A 14,916-nucleotide genomic window follows, 5' to 3' on the forward strand; every position below is an offset into this window, starting at 1 on the left:
TTAATTTGTACAGACTGAATGTACCTAAACATTGTATCCCCTCAACTCTTACTCAGTTTTCAGATACATATAGTTTTTTAAAGCTTAATAAAGGTCATAACTTGGAATCCCTTTCAGATTCCCATTTACAAACTGCAGGTAAGCCCTTTGGGCAAAAGACTAATAGGGAACTCCAAAGATTAATGTGATTGCCAGACTGGCTGCTAAGTCACTGTCTGTGGCATCAAGTGCTGTGTGAGCCTCAGCAAACTCAAGTGTGACAATGTTGGCTTTCAGTTACAGAGGATCTTTACGTAGCACTATGTCTTTTGTAGCATAGAAGTCAAAGCAGGGAAAATATTCTACTACTGCACTTAAACCTGGACTCTCTGGGGCTGAAAATACAAGCTGAAAAAGTCTACCTTGGTTAGACAGTCTGATGTGACAAGATAAAAGGATAAACTAGAATAACAAGCAGTAAATATTAATAGAGAAGTGTCAGATCCTCACCTCTCCATGCTGCCCATACTTGATTTCATACATTAGTATCAGCCCATTTGGATTTGTAGGCTCTAACCACTTCAGGTAGACGGTGTTTTCTTCTTTTGCTTCCCATGCTACTGTTCCTGGAATGTTATCTGCTCCCTCTGTAAAATATTTACAAGTAATGTGAGAAGAATACCTACTGCTAGAACAGGAACTTAGGCAACAGTTGATGGTGAGGGAAAAAAAAAAAAACAAATAAATTTCACACTATTCTTTAGGTCACAAAGCACTGAAGTACTATCTGAAGATACAGAGAATAACAATTGGGCGAGGTCTGGCAGGATAGACTAGCACTGCATGAACCGCTGATTGTCAGAAATGAGGGTGTACACACAGCTTCATCAGATATCAGTGCTGTTTTAGTAAATGTGCTATATTTGCATGACATAGAACTGCTTATCAGCATTTGGTTCTTCGTTCCAAGCCTTTCACTACACCAAAGCCATGCAGACACAGCTAGTCCCAACCAAATGGCTGCAAACAACAACCTGCTAGAAAGACAGCACAATCTGCCCCACCGCCATCCCTTCTCTGTAAGTAATCTTAGGAAACTCCTCAGTCTAAAACAGGGTCTCATCAGCAATTCAGCAGTTGTGTTTATCCCCAGTCATTTTCATTCTTGGCCATTTTATCATTTTTATTCAAATCCTAACAGGAGCATGAAGACAGTTTCAGTCTAAATAGCTGGGAATGCTTATGTCCTTGTCCCAGATCTTACATATCTCCTTATTTCCTTGAAATAAGCAATACCTTCACTGACAGCTGAACCCAGATCATGAGGGAAACAAAGCAGAATTACTACCGCTCTGCATCAAATATTCCCAGACATCTGCTGGAGTCAGCAGCTCTTTGCTGAATGCACAGGAGCTTACACTAAAATCATCTCTATTCTTCTCAGAAGAAGTACAATCTGTATAATTCCCAAACATGACTGGAGCATTCAGTGTTTTTTATTTGAAGTATTCTAGATGCCCGTGATTGGGCACAAAGCATCTCAGTACTCCTCCTGTTTCCAGGCTGGACAAATGCTCAGTCATTATGTGACAGAAGAAACATTTGGCAAGCATTTCCACCAGCAGAACTAACATCTGTAAACAGTTCAGCATGAACACAGCAAAACTGAACACCAGCAGAGAAACGTTCCCTTGTCTCTATTCAGCATGCAGGGAACTGAAGAATAAAACCTTTTCATCCATCGTTGTCTGTGCCTCTCATCTACAAAGCTGGGAAACTATTTCTCTCATACTCATCTAGGTACTGGAGGCAGGGCTGCCCTTCTCCAGATCAGAAGACAGGCTCAATACAGATGACTCAGTACACAGGAGAGACCAAACGAGACAATTAAACTACTGCAACAAACTTTCATGTAGTTCCAATTTATCTCCTTGTGTTCAATTTTTATTTCATGCTCCCAACACTTTCTCTATCTGTTTTCAAAGATTTGTCCCCCATGAGATTCAGCTCTTCCCAGACAAAAAGAACGCAACAAAACCTTGATGCTTATGAGAGCATACCTGAAGGCATGGTTCTTGCAAAGACAAAGTTGGAAGCACTGCAACCAAGCGTGTCAGCTTCATGGTTGCAGCTGTGAATATCAATGCGGTAAAGAGTAAAAGGCTGGAGATGGGAGATCACAGTTCTCTCCTTGCCATCCACTTTGGTCTCAAAGAACGGGTATTCCACCTCACTCTCCTCTGCATCAGAAACGTTGGTGAAGTGATCTGCCCCAGTTGTGTTCCTGTTTCGAGTGGCCAAAGTGGCATTTGCAATTCGGAACACATCCCTCCTCTTCCGATCAGGTCTGTGGAGAAAACACACACAGGAAAAAGGCCTCAGAGAAAATTCACTTTTCCTCTAGGTTCAGGAAAATTGGTGAAAAAACACTGTTAAATAAGTAAGTGCTATTAAGAAAAAAAGCTACATAAATAACATGGCAAGGCAAGAAAACAGCTCTCTCTTTAGCTAAACCTGCAGTGCATCGGTACATCCTATTGCTCACTTTTGGATGGAAATCCATCTACACTCTGAAGCTCAAACTGAGCCTCATGATACATGTGCAAACTTCTGACCACCCTGGTGCTGGCACAATAAACTGAATAGCAAAGACGGATTCTCAGTTATTTAATGAGCAAGCTGGATTTGTGTTTAATGACAACAATGTTGAAGCTTAAAATAAAAATCATATGGTAAAGGTTTAAAAGGTTGGGGAAAAAACCATTCTGAAGTTTGCTCGAATAGCAAAGCTAACTCTCAATAGGCTTAACTTGTTGGTCTTTTCAGATACAAATGAACTGCAGAACTTTGAATGCACTGGACTGAGAAAAGAAACCTTGGTAGGCAGCTGAAAGCCATGAAAGTCAACAGGCACTACTACGTGGTCATTTGTGTATCTCTGACTCTCTTTACTTGCTGTAAAGGAAAACTCTTCCTAGATGAAAAAATGCAGCACTAATTTTGTGTATAGCAGAGTTCAACTTTGCTTTGCATCCATATGAGATTTGTGCACTGAATTAAAAACGTGAGCATTTACAGCAATGCTACAACTTTCCCAAGTCTAAGGAACAGCTATAACAGCCAGGCTTGAGTGGCATGACAAACATCAAGATAAAAATACTCTAAAAATATTTTGCTGGTATGAGCTAATCAACACACAGCGGCTAAATAAAAGACATGTCACTTGATCACGTGTCAAGTCTGCATCTGTTTTGCCCATGAGCACTAACTAGGTAGGCAGGAGCGCCTCTCCACTTCCCACTTTCCTCCTCACTGAAGTCACCTGCACTGCTCACACCTGGATAGCAGTGCACCAGGGCAATTAATTGGGCTGCATCCCGCCCCACCTGCCACCATTGAGCACCTGGTCAGCACATGGTTCTCAGTAACAAAGGTGAAGTCTACCACATTCCTACCAGAGTAAGCTGCTGATCAGGTGCGTAATGTCTTCCCCAAGCACACAAAGGGAATAAGCAGATACAACAGGAGAAACTGATTCACTATCTGACGAAATGTCAGAACGTTCAGTCACAAAGCACCACGTTGCAGAGCGAGCCAAAAAGAGCCTGACTTGATTTTGGAATCTGGCAGAGAGTGGATGAATATTTTTTTAGAGTTGCCTATGAAGTTTTCCAAAACCCTTTTACTGTGTCTTGAGGAATCATTCTGACACTCTCAGATGCCATGTAAACCACAGCACAGAAATAAACGAAGACAAGAAGGAAGCTTGAGTTACCAACAAATTGTTTTAAGAAACATACAAGCCAATTTAATCTCTTGTCAGCGGGATGCGTGAGTATTTCACAGAAGATGTAAAGCATTTGCTTCTCCTCTGCAGTGATATTTATGGAAGTTACTAACCCTATTTAACTTGTTTTGGAAGAGTACCCATTGACTGTTTTGATTCAGTGGAAAGAAAAAACTTTTCAGGTCCTAAAAACACATGGAATGACCTCCACCAAACAGCCCCACAAATCCTGTGATAAAAGCAGTGAGATTACAAAGCTTGTTTCCAATCAACAGAAGTACAAATTAAAGTATGAACCCAGAAAGCGTGTCTTAATCCACCACCTTATGGGATGCAAGATTTTTGGTTGTATCTGAAAAAAAGTACAGTCCCAGCTGGACTTTGGGGAGAAACAAAGAGACTTGGTGGTGAAAACTACAGTCGTATCATGGAGAGAAAAAGACGTACAGGAAAACAAAGGCAAACACGATTAAAACATCAAGAGCTTGGACACTACTGCTTTGCTGTCAAACAGCTTCCTGCTCCAGTGAGAGGCACAGATAAAGACAAAAGAGCAAAAACCCAGGAAAACAAGGAAGAGGCAGGAGATAAAAACATGAAAATTCATCTGTTCTGTTAAAGGAAGTAAGAAGAACAGGACTTTGTAAAAACGAAATCAAATTGACATTGGTCAAAAAACCAAAAGCAATTTAAAATGAAAACTAACTGTTCGAAGAATCATAGAATGGCCTGGGTTGAAGAGGACCTCAAAGATCATCCAGTTCCAACCCCCTGCTACGTGTGCAGGGTCACCAGCCACCAAACCAGGCTGCCCAGAACCACATCCAGCCTGGCCTTGAATTCCTGCAGGGATGGGGCATCCACAGCCTCCTTGGGTAACCTGTTCCAGTGCATCACCATCCTCTATGTGGAAAACTTCCTCCTAAAAACCAACCTAAACCTCCCCTGTCTCAGTTTAAAACCATTCCCCCTTGTTCTATCACTGCCCACCCTTGGAAACAGCCATTCCCCTCCTGTTTACATGCTCCCTTCAAGTAGTGGAAGGCCACAATGAGATCTCCCTGGAGTTCTTACACCCTATGTCAAGTTTGTAATTACTTCTGAGATACCTTCTACTACGAACAGCATGCAACTCATCCTGCTCATTACAGAACAAAGGAATCTCATGAATAACTTTTCATCCTGTGGTCACAAGCATCTGTTCAAGACTAATCAGAGTCTTAAAATTTGAAATCTACCTCATGACTGCAATAATCACAGTCATCCAAGAATTGCACACAATATTAGATCAACAGACTTGAAGCAACCTTAACACCACACAGCTGAGTATTTTCATGCAGTATTACATGCTGCATTTCTTTCACAATATCCTGGAGACAGGTAGAACACTGAAAACAAATACCACTATTGAGGCTTACATTAACACGTTCAATAACTTCTCCCTTTGGAAAGAACAAAACATGGACATCAGCAGGTAACAAGCTGTTCAGATTTGTCCCACAGAGATATTTTACTAGCTCCATCTCTAATTTCCCTAACATAACATCTGAAGTTGCTTAGCTATGCAGCTATTTCTGAACGTTATACTTTATCTACCCTTGCTGTTACAAAACACGCCCTTATGGCAATAAGTTAAGCAGAAGGGGAAACAGGCTTTCAGGAAATTCTTTGTGAGCTGATCAGCTTATTTATTACTATCTGAGTTCAAAGTTCTGAGATTTTCCTTTTGTTTTGGGAAATGCAAGCAAATTGGTGAGAAAAACAACACATTTTAGATGACCAGACTGCTGAAATAAAAACAGCTTTTTGTAAAAGCTGCTTTGATAGATTTTCAGGTAGTTGATAACTTAAAAATGCCTTTTAAAACTCCTTCATATTTCATGAAATCCAAAATAAGCTCTCATTTGTACTATCTCACATTGCACAGGGGGACCTGGGCAGCCATGGCGGCTGCTACATCACCTTTGCAGCTGGTTCTTATCATCAAAAGGGAAACACTGCATAAATTCAACCACAAACACTAAACGTGAACCAGCCAAAGCCCAGGTACACTACTTAACACCTCCAAAGAGAAACAGTACTTATTGCTTCATTCTTTTGGACAAAGCCAAGAGGCGCTGCACATATTGTCCCCAAACCAAACAGGTCAATTCAAAACTGCCTTGAATAAAGGTTCCAAAAAAAACCCCAAACAAACAAAAACAAAAGCAAAACCCATACTGGAGAGTAATATAACCCAGTTTCAACGAGTAACAGAGCCGCAATTCAGAGTACTCAAACACAAGGCTTGAACATAAACTTAACCTGTCAGCAGCGACAATGGATAGCATGCATGATTGAAAACTGACTCCTTACAGAAACTGTAACATGTTAAACAGCTGTATACCGGGCGCTAGGCTCCAGGGTCCAATTACCTAAAGACCAGCTTACACAAAAGATAAATAAGAAATTCAAGGATCAAAAAAAGAATTGAAAAAGATTGCAGACTGTCTCAGATATACCGAGAGACAACGTTAACACATTTCACGTATTGCCTGCATATTCTTGCTCATTCAGAAAGGCTGAGCTCTAGGAAACGATAAAAATGCAATTAGCTGAAAATCATTACCTGGGGACAAAGATGGAGTTGTGAAGGAAGTTCTCAAAGACTTTGCGGTACTCTGCTTCCTCCTTCTCAGCTTGTTTTTCTGCCTCTGTCTTGGGACAAGCACAACAAGGTCCTTTTTCTCCCCCGCAGCCCTCTGGCTTGGTGGGTTCAGTAGCTTCTTCTGTATCAATGGTCCCATCAGCATATCTTCGAATTGGGACTTTATCTTAAAAGGAAACAGGCAGCTTATTTTTTTTCTCTCTGTATTATAAACATGGTAACAAGCCACATTTATACATTCTTTTCTACTTGTAGTTACAAAAGAACTGTGAAGAACAGCACAAGCTTTAGCCCCCGTAAATAATCTACCCTGGCAGGTAAGAGCTACAGGCATTTCAAAACAGCTACGTTCAGTTAGCCTACCTTTGGAGCAGTAATTGTGTCTGTAAAGGTAACTGTCCTGAGGTTGCTGCTGCCATCGTACAATGTAGTATGAGAGGTTGCCATTGGGAAGAGAGGGAGGATTCCATTTCACAATCAATTGGGAAGAGGAGTTGGATGCTGAAATAACATCCAAGGGAATGGATGGTACTGGCATGGGGAAAAAAAAAAAAAAATGAAGGCATTTTAAACCAAGCAATTTCTACAATATATCTGGATGCTTTTAAAGTAAATCACAGATAGTAAGTATACCTACAACAGTGTTATCAACTCTTCACCAAGTGAGGAGGACCTTACCTGCAGCATTGGTTCGTATATACACAATTTCACTTTTTGCTCCATGAATGTGATGGTTTTCCATCATAGTGAGGGTAACAGCCTTGACATAAATGGCATACTGAGTCCAAGGTTTCAATCCCTGCAGTAAAATTCCAGGGTCATTCTCCTTGTTTGGTGGCAGGTCAACATCAACCATATTCCAGCTATTGGAGCCACACGCATCTTGTCCATCATACTCTGTCACATTTTTGAATGGCCTGAAACATTGGGGGAAAAAAAATGTGCAAGGTATTTATTTTCTCCTAAAAACCGTCACATATTTATGCAACAACCTCACTTCAATGTTGTCTCAGCCTTCCAACTAACACCATTCTGAAACTCCCTTTCACCTCCCCCCACCCCATATTGCAGACTTAATGTACTTAGATGTATTTTGACTCCACTTTAAACCTGAGCTCTTACAAAGATATCCAAAGGTAGATAGACCGCTGAAGAAATTATGCTGCCTCCAGTAACTGCTTCCTACTTCAAGAGATACTAATGCAGAAAATTACTGAGGTTGAGTAACATAAATAACTTCAAATAGTAAGACAAGCCATCGAGGTGATAGGTAAAACTCCTGGTATGTGACATCCACTTAATACTACGGTTAGAGAAGATCTCAGCAGAAACAGGAGTATGACTTGGAGAGCTCCAAATTAGTGCCCCGAGAATACTGAAGCCATCCAACTCTTTTTTTCCCAAATTTAAAACTACCCAATGAATTTGGAATCCATTTATAGTCCTCAGGCAAGATAGTCTTCATTTTAAAGGTTTTTTTTTACTCAACCAAGAACAGAAATCAAATGGAGGCAGGATGTGAGGATGAATTATGCAAACTGAATGAAATAGATAAACTGTGAAGTAGAAACTACCTGAAGGAGTTTTGCTGACTAACTTGTCTCAGTGTAATGACAGTCAGAAGAAAACTGCCTACTATCCCCTGACTGTCTCCATTAGCCTCAGAAGATGTCTACTCACGCTTCTTTGTAGTAAACAGTGAAGCTAATGAGATCTCTGTAATCTGGAGGACGATACCGTTCCCACGTCAGTTTAATCCGATTCTTCAGTGTTGTGTTGGAAACAAAACGCAGAATGTGGCTTTCACCTGCAACACAGAAAGACATCACAGGGCAGAGTTATCACTGCACTGCCTGATTGTTTTGCTTAGCAGTTATTGCTTTTTCTTATGTTCCAGTTTTTGCCAACTAGTCTGTCCAGCAGGGCCTATGATACCACAATACTCAGGCAGCCTTTGTCTCCTTATACCTTAGTATTTCATCCTACCACATTTGAGTGCTTAGGGGTAAGCACTGGTCTGGCCTTGGCAATCACTGCAGTGTACGCTGGAGCTACTTATTCTTCAGGAGTTTTTTTGAAGCACATTTCCTTTTAATGCACCATCAGAAAACTCTTGAGAACTACTTCAGCCTCTCCCTGAATGAGAAATCAACGTCCTGTTTATTCACAGGACTGGTTTAGTAGCACTAAATTCACCATCCAATTGCAATACACAGGCAGAGATGTAAGTGGACTCTTTATTCTCACTTTCTGAGACAATTTTAGGCAATTACAATTTGTCTTTCTGGAGAACAGACAAGATAGAAAGCATAAAGAAGTTTATATTCCTACTCATTACAGGCTGGACCAAAACCTCCAAAACACAGATCATATACTGCACAGCCATTTGATGGCAGCAGCTTCCAGCTACTCTTCTAAACAGAGCTGGATGGAAGCTGGCAGCTTTGAGATGAATGGCTTCCCACTACCAAGTCACTGAGTTTTCCAATCCAAAACAAAATAGCATTTTAAAAACTTCATGCTTGGATGAAAAAATTGTGTTCTAAGTGTCAACTGTGTGACAGTTTCTAATGTTTCATACAAGTCTACGAAAATAAAGGGGGTTTCACCCTCGTGTACACTGGCACTGTTGGTGCTATCTTTTCAAAGGCAGTTTAGCTTTTGTTGATTCTTTTCCCTTCTCAGAGTCAGAAAGCTTTCTGTAATGTTTTTTTTTTAAACAGGCAGCGGCTGGCACTTGCCTCAGTGGTAGTAAGGACTGACTGTGTGCCTGTAACTCCTCCAGGACTGCAAGCCTTTGCTCTATTGAATGTGCAAAGAATGGAGTGTACTTACAACAAGGATCTACGCCATCTGCATTTATGCATCATGCCTAAAGAGACATTCAGCAGAGTACGTGCCCTAGTTTTGTGAATACCATCCTGAACAAGGGGACTTGACTTATACACAGGATACGTTTTAATTTACTCAGCTCCAAGAGCACCACAAACGGACCAAAGAAAAATACACCATCAGTTCTAAGAGTCTGAGTGTGAGGTCAAAACCGTAAGCATCCTGTCTTCTTAATTCCTACAAGAGAGATTGCTTGTAAATGTGTTGGTTACACCTGGAGACCTTATGTGAACTCCACCAAATCCTACAGAGAACTTCCCAATAGTTCTGACATCAAGAACATCGCAGAATCCAAAATTAAATGCAGACACTGAAGTTTAAGCACACTGTAGAACAATATAAATAGCCAGCAAATCAAAAGCAATCTGAAAAATAAAGCACAAAAAATGGAGCGTGCAACAAGCACTTCTAGTAACAAGATGCAATATTTGGCAAGAGCTGAAAAGAAGCTCAGAAGTAACACAAATAGTTTATTACAGCGTCTGTGAAATTGTTATGTCGGCAGCTTCCTTAGTAACAAAAAAGAGTATGTACATCTGAGAGAGAAAAAAAGAACAAGAATTATGTAAATTTGCAAAGGAAACAGTGCAACCGCTCTTCATCGGCCGTACCAGAACCCAAGATTTTACTGACTCTGTCCCTATTGTTACAGGATGCTGTTGTCACAAAAAAGTATTCTGAAGGCAGATTTCTTTGTCAGTATTTATAGATGATGTAGTGACTTCGTAACCACAGTTTTCCATAAGTACAAACATACTGTCAGCTACATTTGCACAAAACAATCAAGCAGAACGACTGAAAGCCTGGCATAGTTTCTAACCTCTATATACTCTAACAGTCAATAATGTGACCACGTGGTAAATGGTATTTTGCTTTGTTTTTGTGTTTAAACTTACAAGAGGCTCTCTCCCCATTGTTCCTTGGATTTATATCTCCTTTGCTCTGTCGCCCTTTGGTTCCCGAAACTTCCTCCATACGGTAAATCTCAGAAACGCAGAGTTTAGGATTAAATGCAAAGTACATTTTCCCCTCCTTGATCGTCAAGTTATGATGGTTCCAGTCCCACAGCTGCTGCAGATTGTGGTTATCGAGCACATAAAAAGAATAATTCCTAGAAGAAAGTTTTTGAAGGAAAATATCAGTTTTAATTCATCACCAATTCCCACCCTGAATATCTTCATATAAGCAAACTTTAAAATTCTGTGCTTCCTCTCATTACTTTAAATTGGTATTCAGCAGAGTAAATGATTTTCTTCTCTCCCATGGAGCACGTTTTTCTGACTGCTCACTTTGGTCAGAGGTCAGGCGAATGACTAACAGAGGACCCCAAGGCTGACACCACATTGTGTAAAGCCCACTTCAACATATGTTTTAATCAGGGATAAATATGCAAGCTGCTGGAAGGAATACAAATTCATGTCCTCTGGACAGCAGATCTCTACAATAGATATTCCTTTTTGTGCCAAATGGGAAGTAATGACCTTGTATACCTTATGGGAAGGAAAGCAAGCTGCAGTTCTGACAATAAATAAAACGATGAACACAGCTGTCTTGCTTATGTTTACAAAAGCAACTGTAAGAGTTTGCATAGTGAAGCTTCCTTGCCTCTGTGTCTTAGTTTACCTTTTGGCCCAGTAGAGGCTTCCTGCGCTGTGCCAAGTACAGTTGTGCCTATACATCAAAACTGACAGGGAAGAGTTGCACGGACTGCACAGCACAGGACCCACACTTCAAAATGCAGAGCTAATAAGGCGGTGGCAGCATGTGCTGAGCCCATTCCCAAAGCACAGCAGGGGAAAAACATGAGCATCCTTTATTTCCACAGACATTAAATGTAAAGTTGTTTGTGTAAATCCTATCACACAGTAAGAAGAAATTCCTGGTGCCGCTCAATTGTGCTGAACTGAAAAAAACAGGTGCAGAAAAAGCAAGATAATAGGCTGCACACCAGCAATAAGGCAAATCCTGCAAAACCACGTTTTGGGATGGTAGAGACAGGAATGCAGAATTAGGAAATGAGTTAAAGGTTTGTGTAGCTGATGGATTTAAATCAAAGGAACCTATTCTGTCAGCATTTATTATATTATTCTCGGGAAGCCCTACCAACAAAAGTACATCAATGTAAAATCGATTATTAGCACAATAAATCCCTGCAACCTGTGCATGTCATTTTACCTCGGTAAGCTCTCATCAGCATAGTTAAAGCTACAAATCCTACGCATCCTTTCAACTGCAGTCAGATTTAGCTGGGGTAACATGGCAGACAAACCATTCTGCTCATAAGAAGCTGGCACACTAGAGACTCATTTATGGTTTTCTTTCCACTGTTTCAACTAAAATTTAGCATTCATTCCTCCCTCACCCAACCTGAAGTGAGAACTGCATTCTGACTGCAACCTGCACAGAACACAGCTGCAGTTTCTCATGACACACCAAAACGCTCAGAGTATTTTGAGAATGACATGAAAGAGAAGGGCTTTTTTGTCCTATTTCCAAGTATTCCTAAATATCCAGGGCTTGATTACTAAGGAAAGTGATACACCTGGAACCACTGCAGTAGGATGCTGAGAAGAATGTGCCTGGTGACTAACAGTTGAAAGGGGAATACATACATGCAATGTTAAATGCTTCATCCCAGGAGAAAACAGTGATGCTACACTGCATGTGAAATTCAACAGATACCACCAAAAAGTGTGTTTATTTGTTACGGATGACTAAAATCCCTGCAGCTCCCTGTGCACTGCTCAGAAGATGACACTTCACTATAATTAGCTGTGTGATTAAGCAATGGCAACTAAGCTTTTCAGTAAAGACCCGAAAAGCTGGACTCAGATTTAATGCAATAAACAGGTGTGGCTCTACGGCTACAGAAACCACCTTAAATATTTAATAACAGCCCAGCCTGTCTCCTCACAACTGCAGCAATTATGCTTTAGACATAAGAGATAATTCTTGTACTGAAGCACAACATATAACTCTTGTATTTCAAGAGAGTCGAGTAAGTGCATCAAATCAAGTACACATGGGTGCTTTACTCAATTGCACACTGACCAGAACAATCAGGGATTTCTATGGATTGTACTTCTAAAGGCATACACACAAGTTTTAACAGCAGTCTGAGACGAGGCAAACAAGTCCTAAGGGATCCTATATAAACACTCTGAGTATAAATTAGTGGAAGTTCTGGCACCTCGCAAAGTGCCAAGGAAATCAGTCCTGGAATGCTAAATCAGGTCCCAAGCACAGGAGAGGTGCAATGCTGCATGTCTCAGAAGGTGGAGCAGTGGGCAATGGGAGGGCACTTATGGCTTGGGTTGTAAATAATGATTATAACAGACATTGACTCCAACAGCTGTGGTAAAAATAGGGATGTCAAGGAAGACAGCATGGAAAGAAAAGAAGATTCGATGTAGGTAAACAAAGCACTGCCGCTGAAACCCTTGAAATGTATCTGTGTAAATGACTGGAGACCATGACTTGAAGGGTAGGCTGAACTTCCAAACAGGAGCAGGAGGCACATCTGTGTGTTATGGCACATCTGGTCCCAGGCTGTGCCATGAAGAGCCTCAAGTCAACCTGCACAACCCACACAGACCCACAGGAGAGCATTCCCATAAGGTGATGTATATCCCAAGTGCAGAGAACCCACAGCTATTTAATTATTGACTGCATACATCAGAAACCTACTTCGCACCTTATCTGCACACAGTGCTGCAACTGTCCACATACACACAGCATAAAGCAACAATGCAGAACACTATATCCCCAGCAAAAGGAGATACAGGTAAAGACAGTGTTCTACATAACAAGCTTTCAATCACCTTTTATCTCCATTCACAGCATATATGGCACCAAAAGCTCTGGGAAGAGAGTAATGACCAAGTTTGCTGCTAAAGGGGGTTAACACAATCCGTAAAGGCAAGTGACTTGCACCAAAATGGGAACAAGAACTAGCAAAGGATTGCGAATGGCTGCAATGGATTTGTTGGCTACTGAAGACCAGGGTAGTAACAGACAGAGTCTGACAAGCCTGGAATGAGACAAGTAACCTGTAAGACACAGAGAAGCTGTTCATCTCTCAGTGCTAGAGAAGAGAAAAAGAAATCCCTCTAGGCAAGTAGGAATGTTGACCAATATGAAAGCAAAAAGGAAAATTCTTATTGCTTTACACACACGAAACATCAGCTAAGAAGCTGCCTATTAACTTGGCACACATTCCACACCTATGTGGATCACTGATGAAAACCTGATGGTAAAACAGCCAAACACGTACACAATAACATGATAAGGAGCAGTTGTGCCCTGGCCATCATCTTCGCACTTCCCCTTAAGGCCATGTTCCAGGTACCCAAAACTTGGAGAAGTGCTGCCCACGTGCCACTTGCTCACAAGGCAGAGATGAGCACACAGCACTCAGCAGAGGACAGGACCATCAGGCAGAGCAAGGGCCTGATGACAAATGAAAATCCTGCAGGGAACACAGAGACCCTTCCAGCACATCTCTATTTCAGTTTCCCTGTACATAGAGGGGAATCTTTTTTTGTGGTGGGAAAGCATTCCCTACTGATGTGGTGTTGAAAAGAGGTAATGAATAACCTGAAAACAACTGAAGAAATTAAATTCCCTGTAACCTTCTTATGTTCTGTGACAAACAAGGCAGGCATCAGCGACTGAATAAGGAAGAAATACTGAAGAACTGTTTTGCTACTCCAGTTCAATAGAAAAAACAACAGTGCAATGGGGTCAGTCATGTAATGAACAGTTCCCACAATGGTGCTTAATTTAACTTCCTTCTCACCCCTGAAGGCAGCACTCCCATAAACTTCTGTCCAAGGGTACTTCCCCCAGTACTGCCCCGCTCCCTGAAGTTCACAGCTCTGCCCAAGTCCTTGTTCAATCTCACTTCTTCCTTGCCAGGTGTCTACTTTCATCTAAATATTTTTGGAAATGTTATTTAGATTGTGGCAATGCCTAAATTACGCTCGGCATTTTCCAGGCAAAGCACCCCTGATATCAGTATGCAAACAGGGCCACTTCCTATCATCCCTCAGCTCCATTTTCCTCTTCAAAGCTGCACCATTTCTTTTCCTAGTTGGGAATCAGATTTTAAAGCCTGCCATTTCTCCTCATATCAGCTCTGCTGATATCTGCTTACTGACATCCAAGGTGACAGCAATATATATACACCACTTAAACCTCAAAGCTGAACACAAATTTAAGGAGTGCAAGAGAGGAAGGAGTAAGAGAAAAGACAAACAGGTAACTGGAATATCTGTTAGAGCACAAAGCATCATGAGTGGCCGAAGAGGCCTTGAGCTCAACAAACTGACAAGCCCCCAGGATTTGCAATTAGAAACAAGGTTTTTCATAGAACCAACAATCTTACTGAAAAAAAACTGTGTTTTTCAAGTGCAAGATGAAGAGCTGCCCTTTAACTCGCTCTGTCAGATGATGGAATCTGAAGAATTTAAGGCTGACCAAAGACCAGCCTGACAGAAGCAGGGAGGTTGTGAAGAATCCTTCATGCTGTAACTTTATCCTGTCGGAGCAGATAAACCAGACATACGCAACCTTTCCCATGACCTTCCCACTACCTTTTCCTATACAATTA

At 41.2% G+C, this 14,916-nt stretch overlaps 1 protein-coding gene across 2 annotated transcripts in view; it reads right to left on the bottom strand.

The window, feature by feature from the left end:
* IGF1R (insulin like growth factor 1 receptor) overlaps positions 1-14,916 on the bottom strand; it is a 132,418-nt gene that overhangs the window by 18,207 nt on the left and 99,295 nt on the right. For both annotated transcript variants that reach the window (XM_015873184.2, NM_001323201.1), the window contains 7 exon segments: positions 10,202-10,416; positions 8,094-8,220; positions 7,092-7,330; positions 6,777-6,944; positions 6,375-6,579; positions 2,040-2,326; positions 490-626 (listed from right to left, as the gene is read on the bottom strand). In XM_015873184.2, the coding sequence (XP_015728670.1) occupies positions 490-626; positions 2,040-2,326; positions 6,375-6,579; positions 6,777-6,944; positions 7,092-7,330; positions 8,094-8,220; positions 10,202-10,416 (1,378 nt within the window).

Source organism: Coturnix japonica, chromosome 10 (assembly GCF_001577835.2).
Source record: "Coturnix japonica isolate 7356 chromosome 10, Coturnix japonica 2.1, whole genome shotgun sequence".
NCBI classification, from domain to species: Eukaryota; Metazoa; Chordata; class Aves; order Galliformes; family Phasianidae; genus Coturnix; species Coturnix japonica.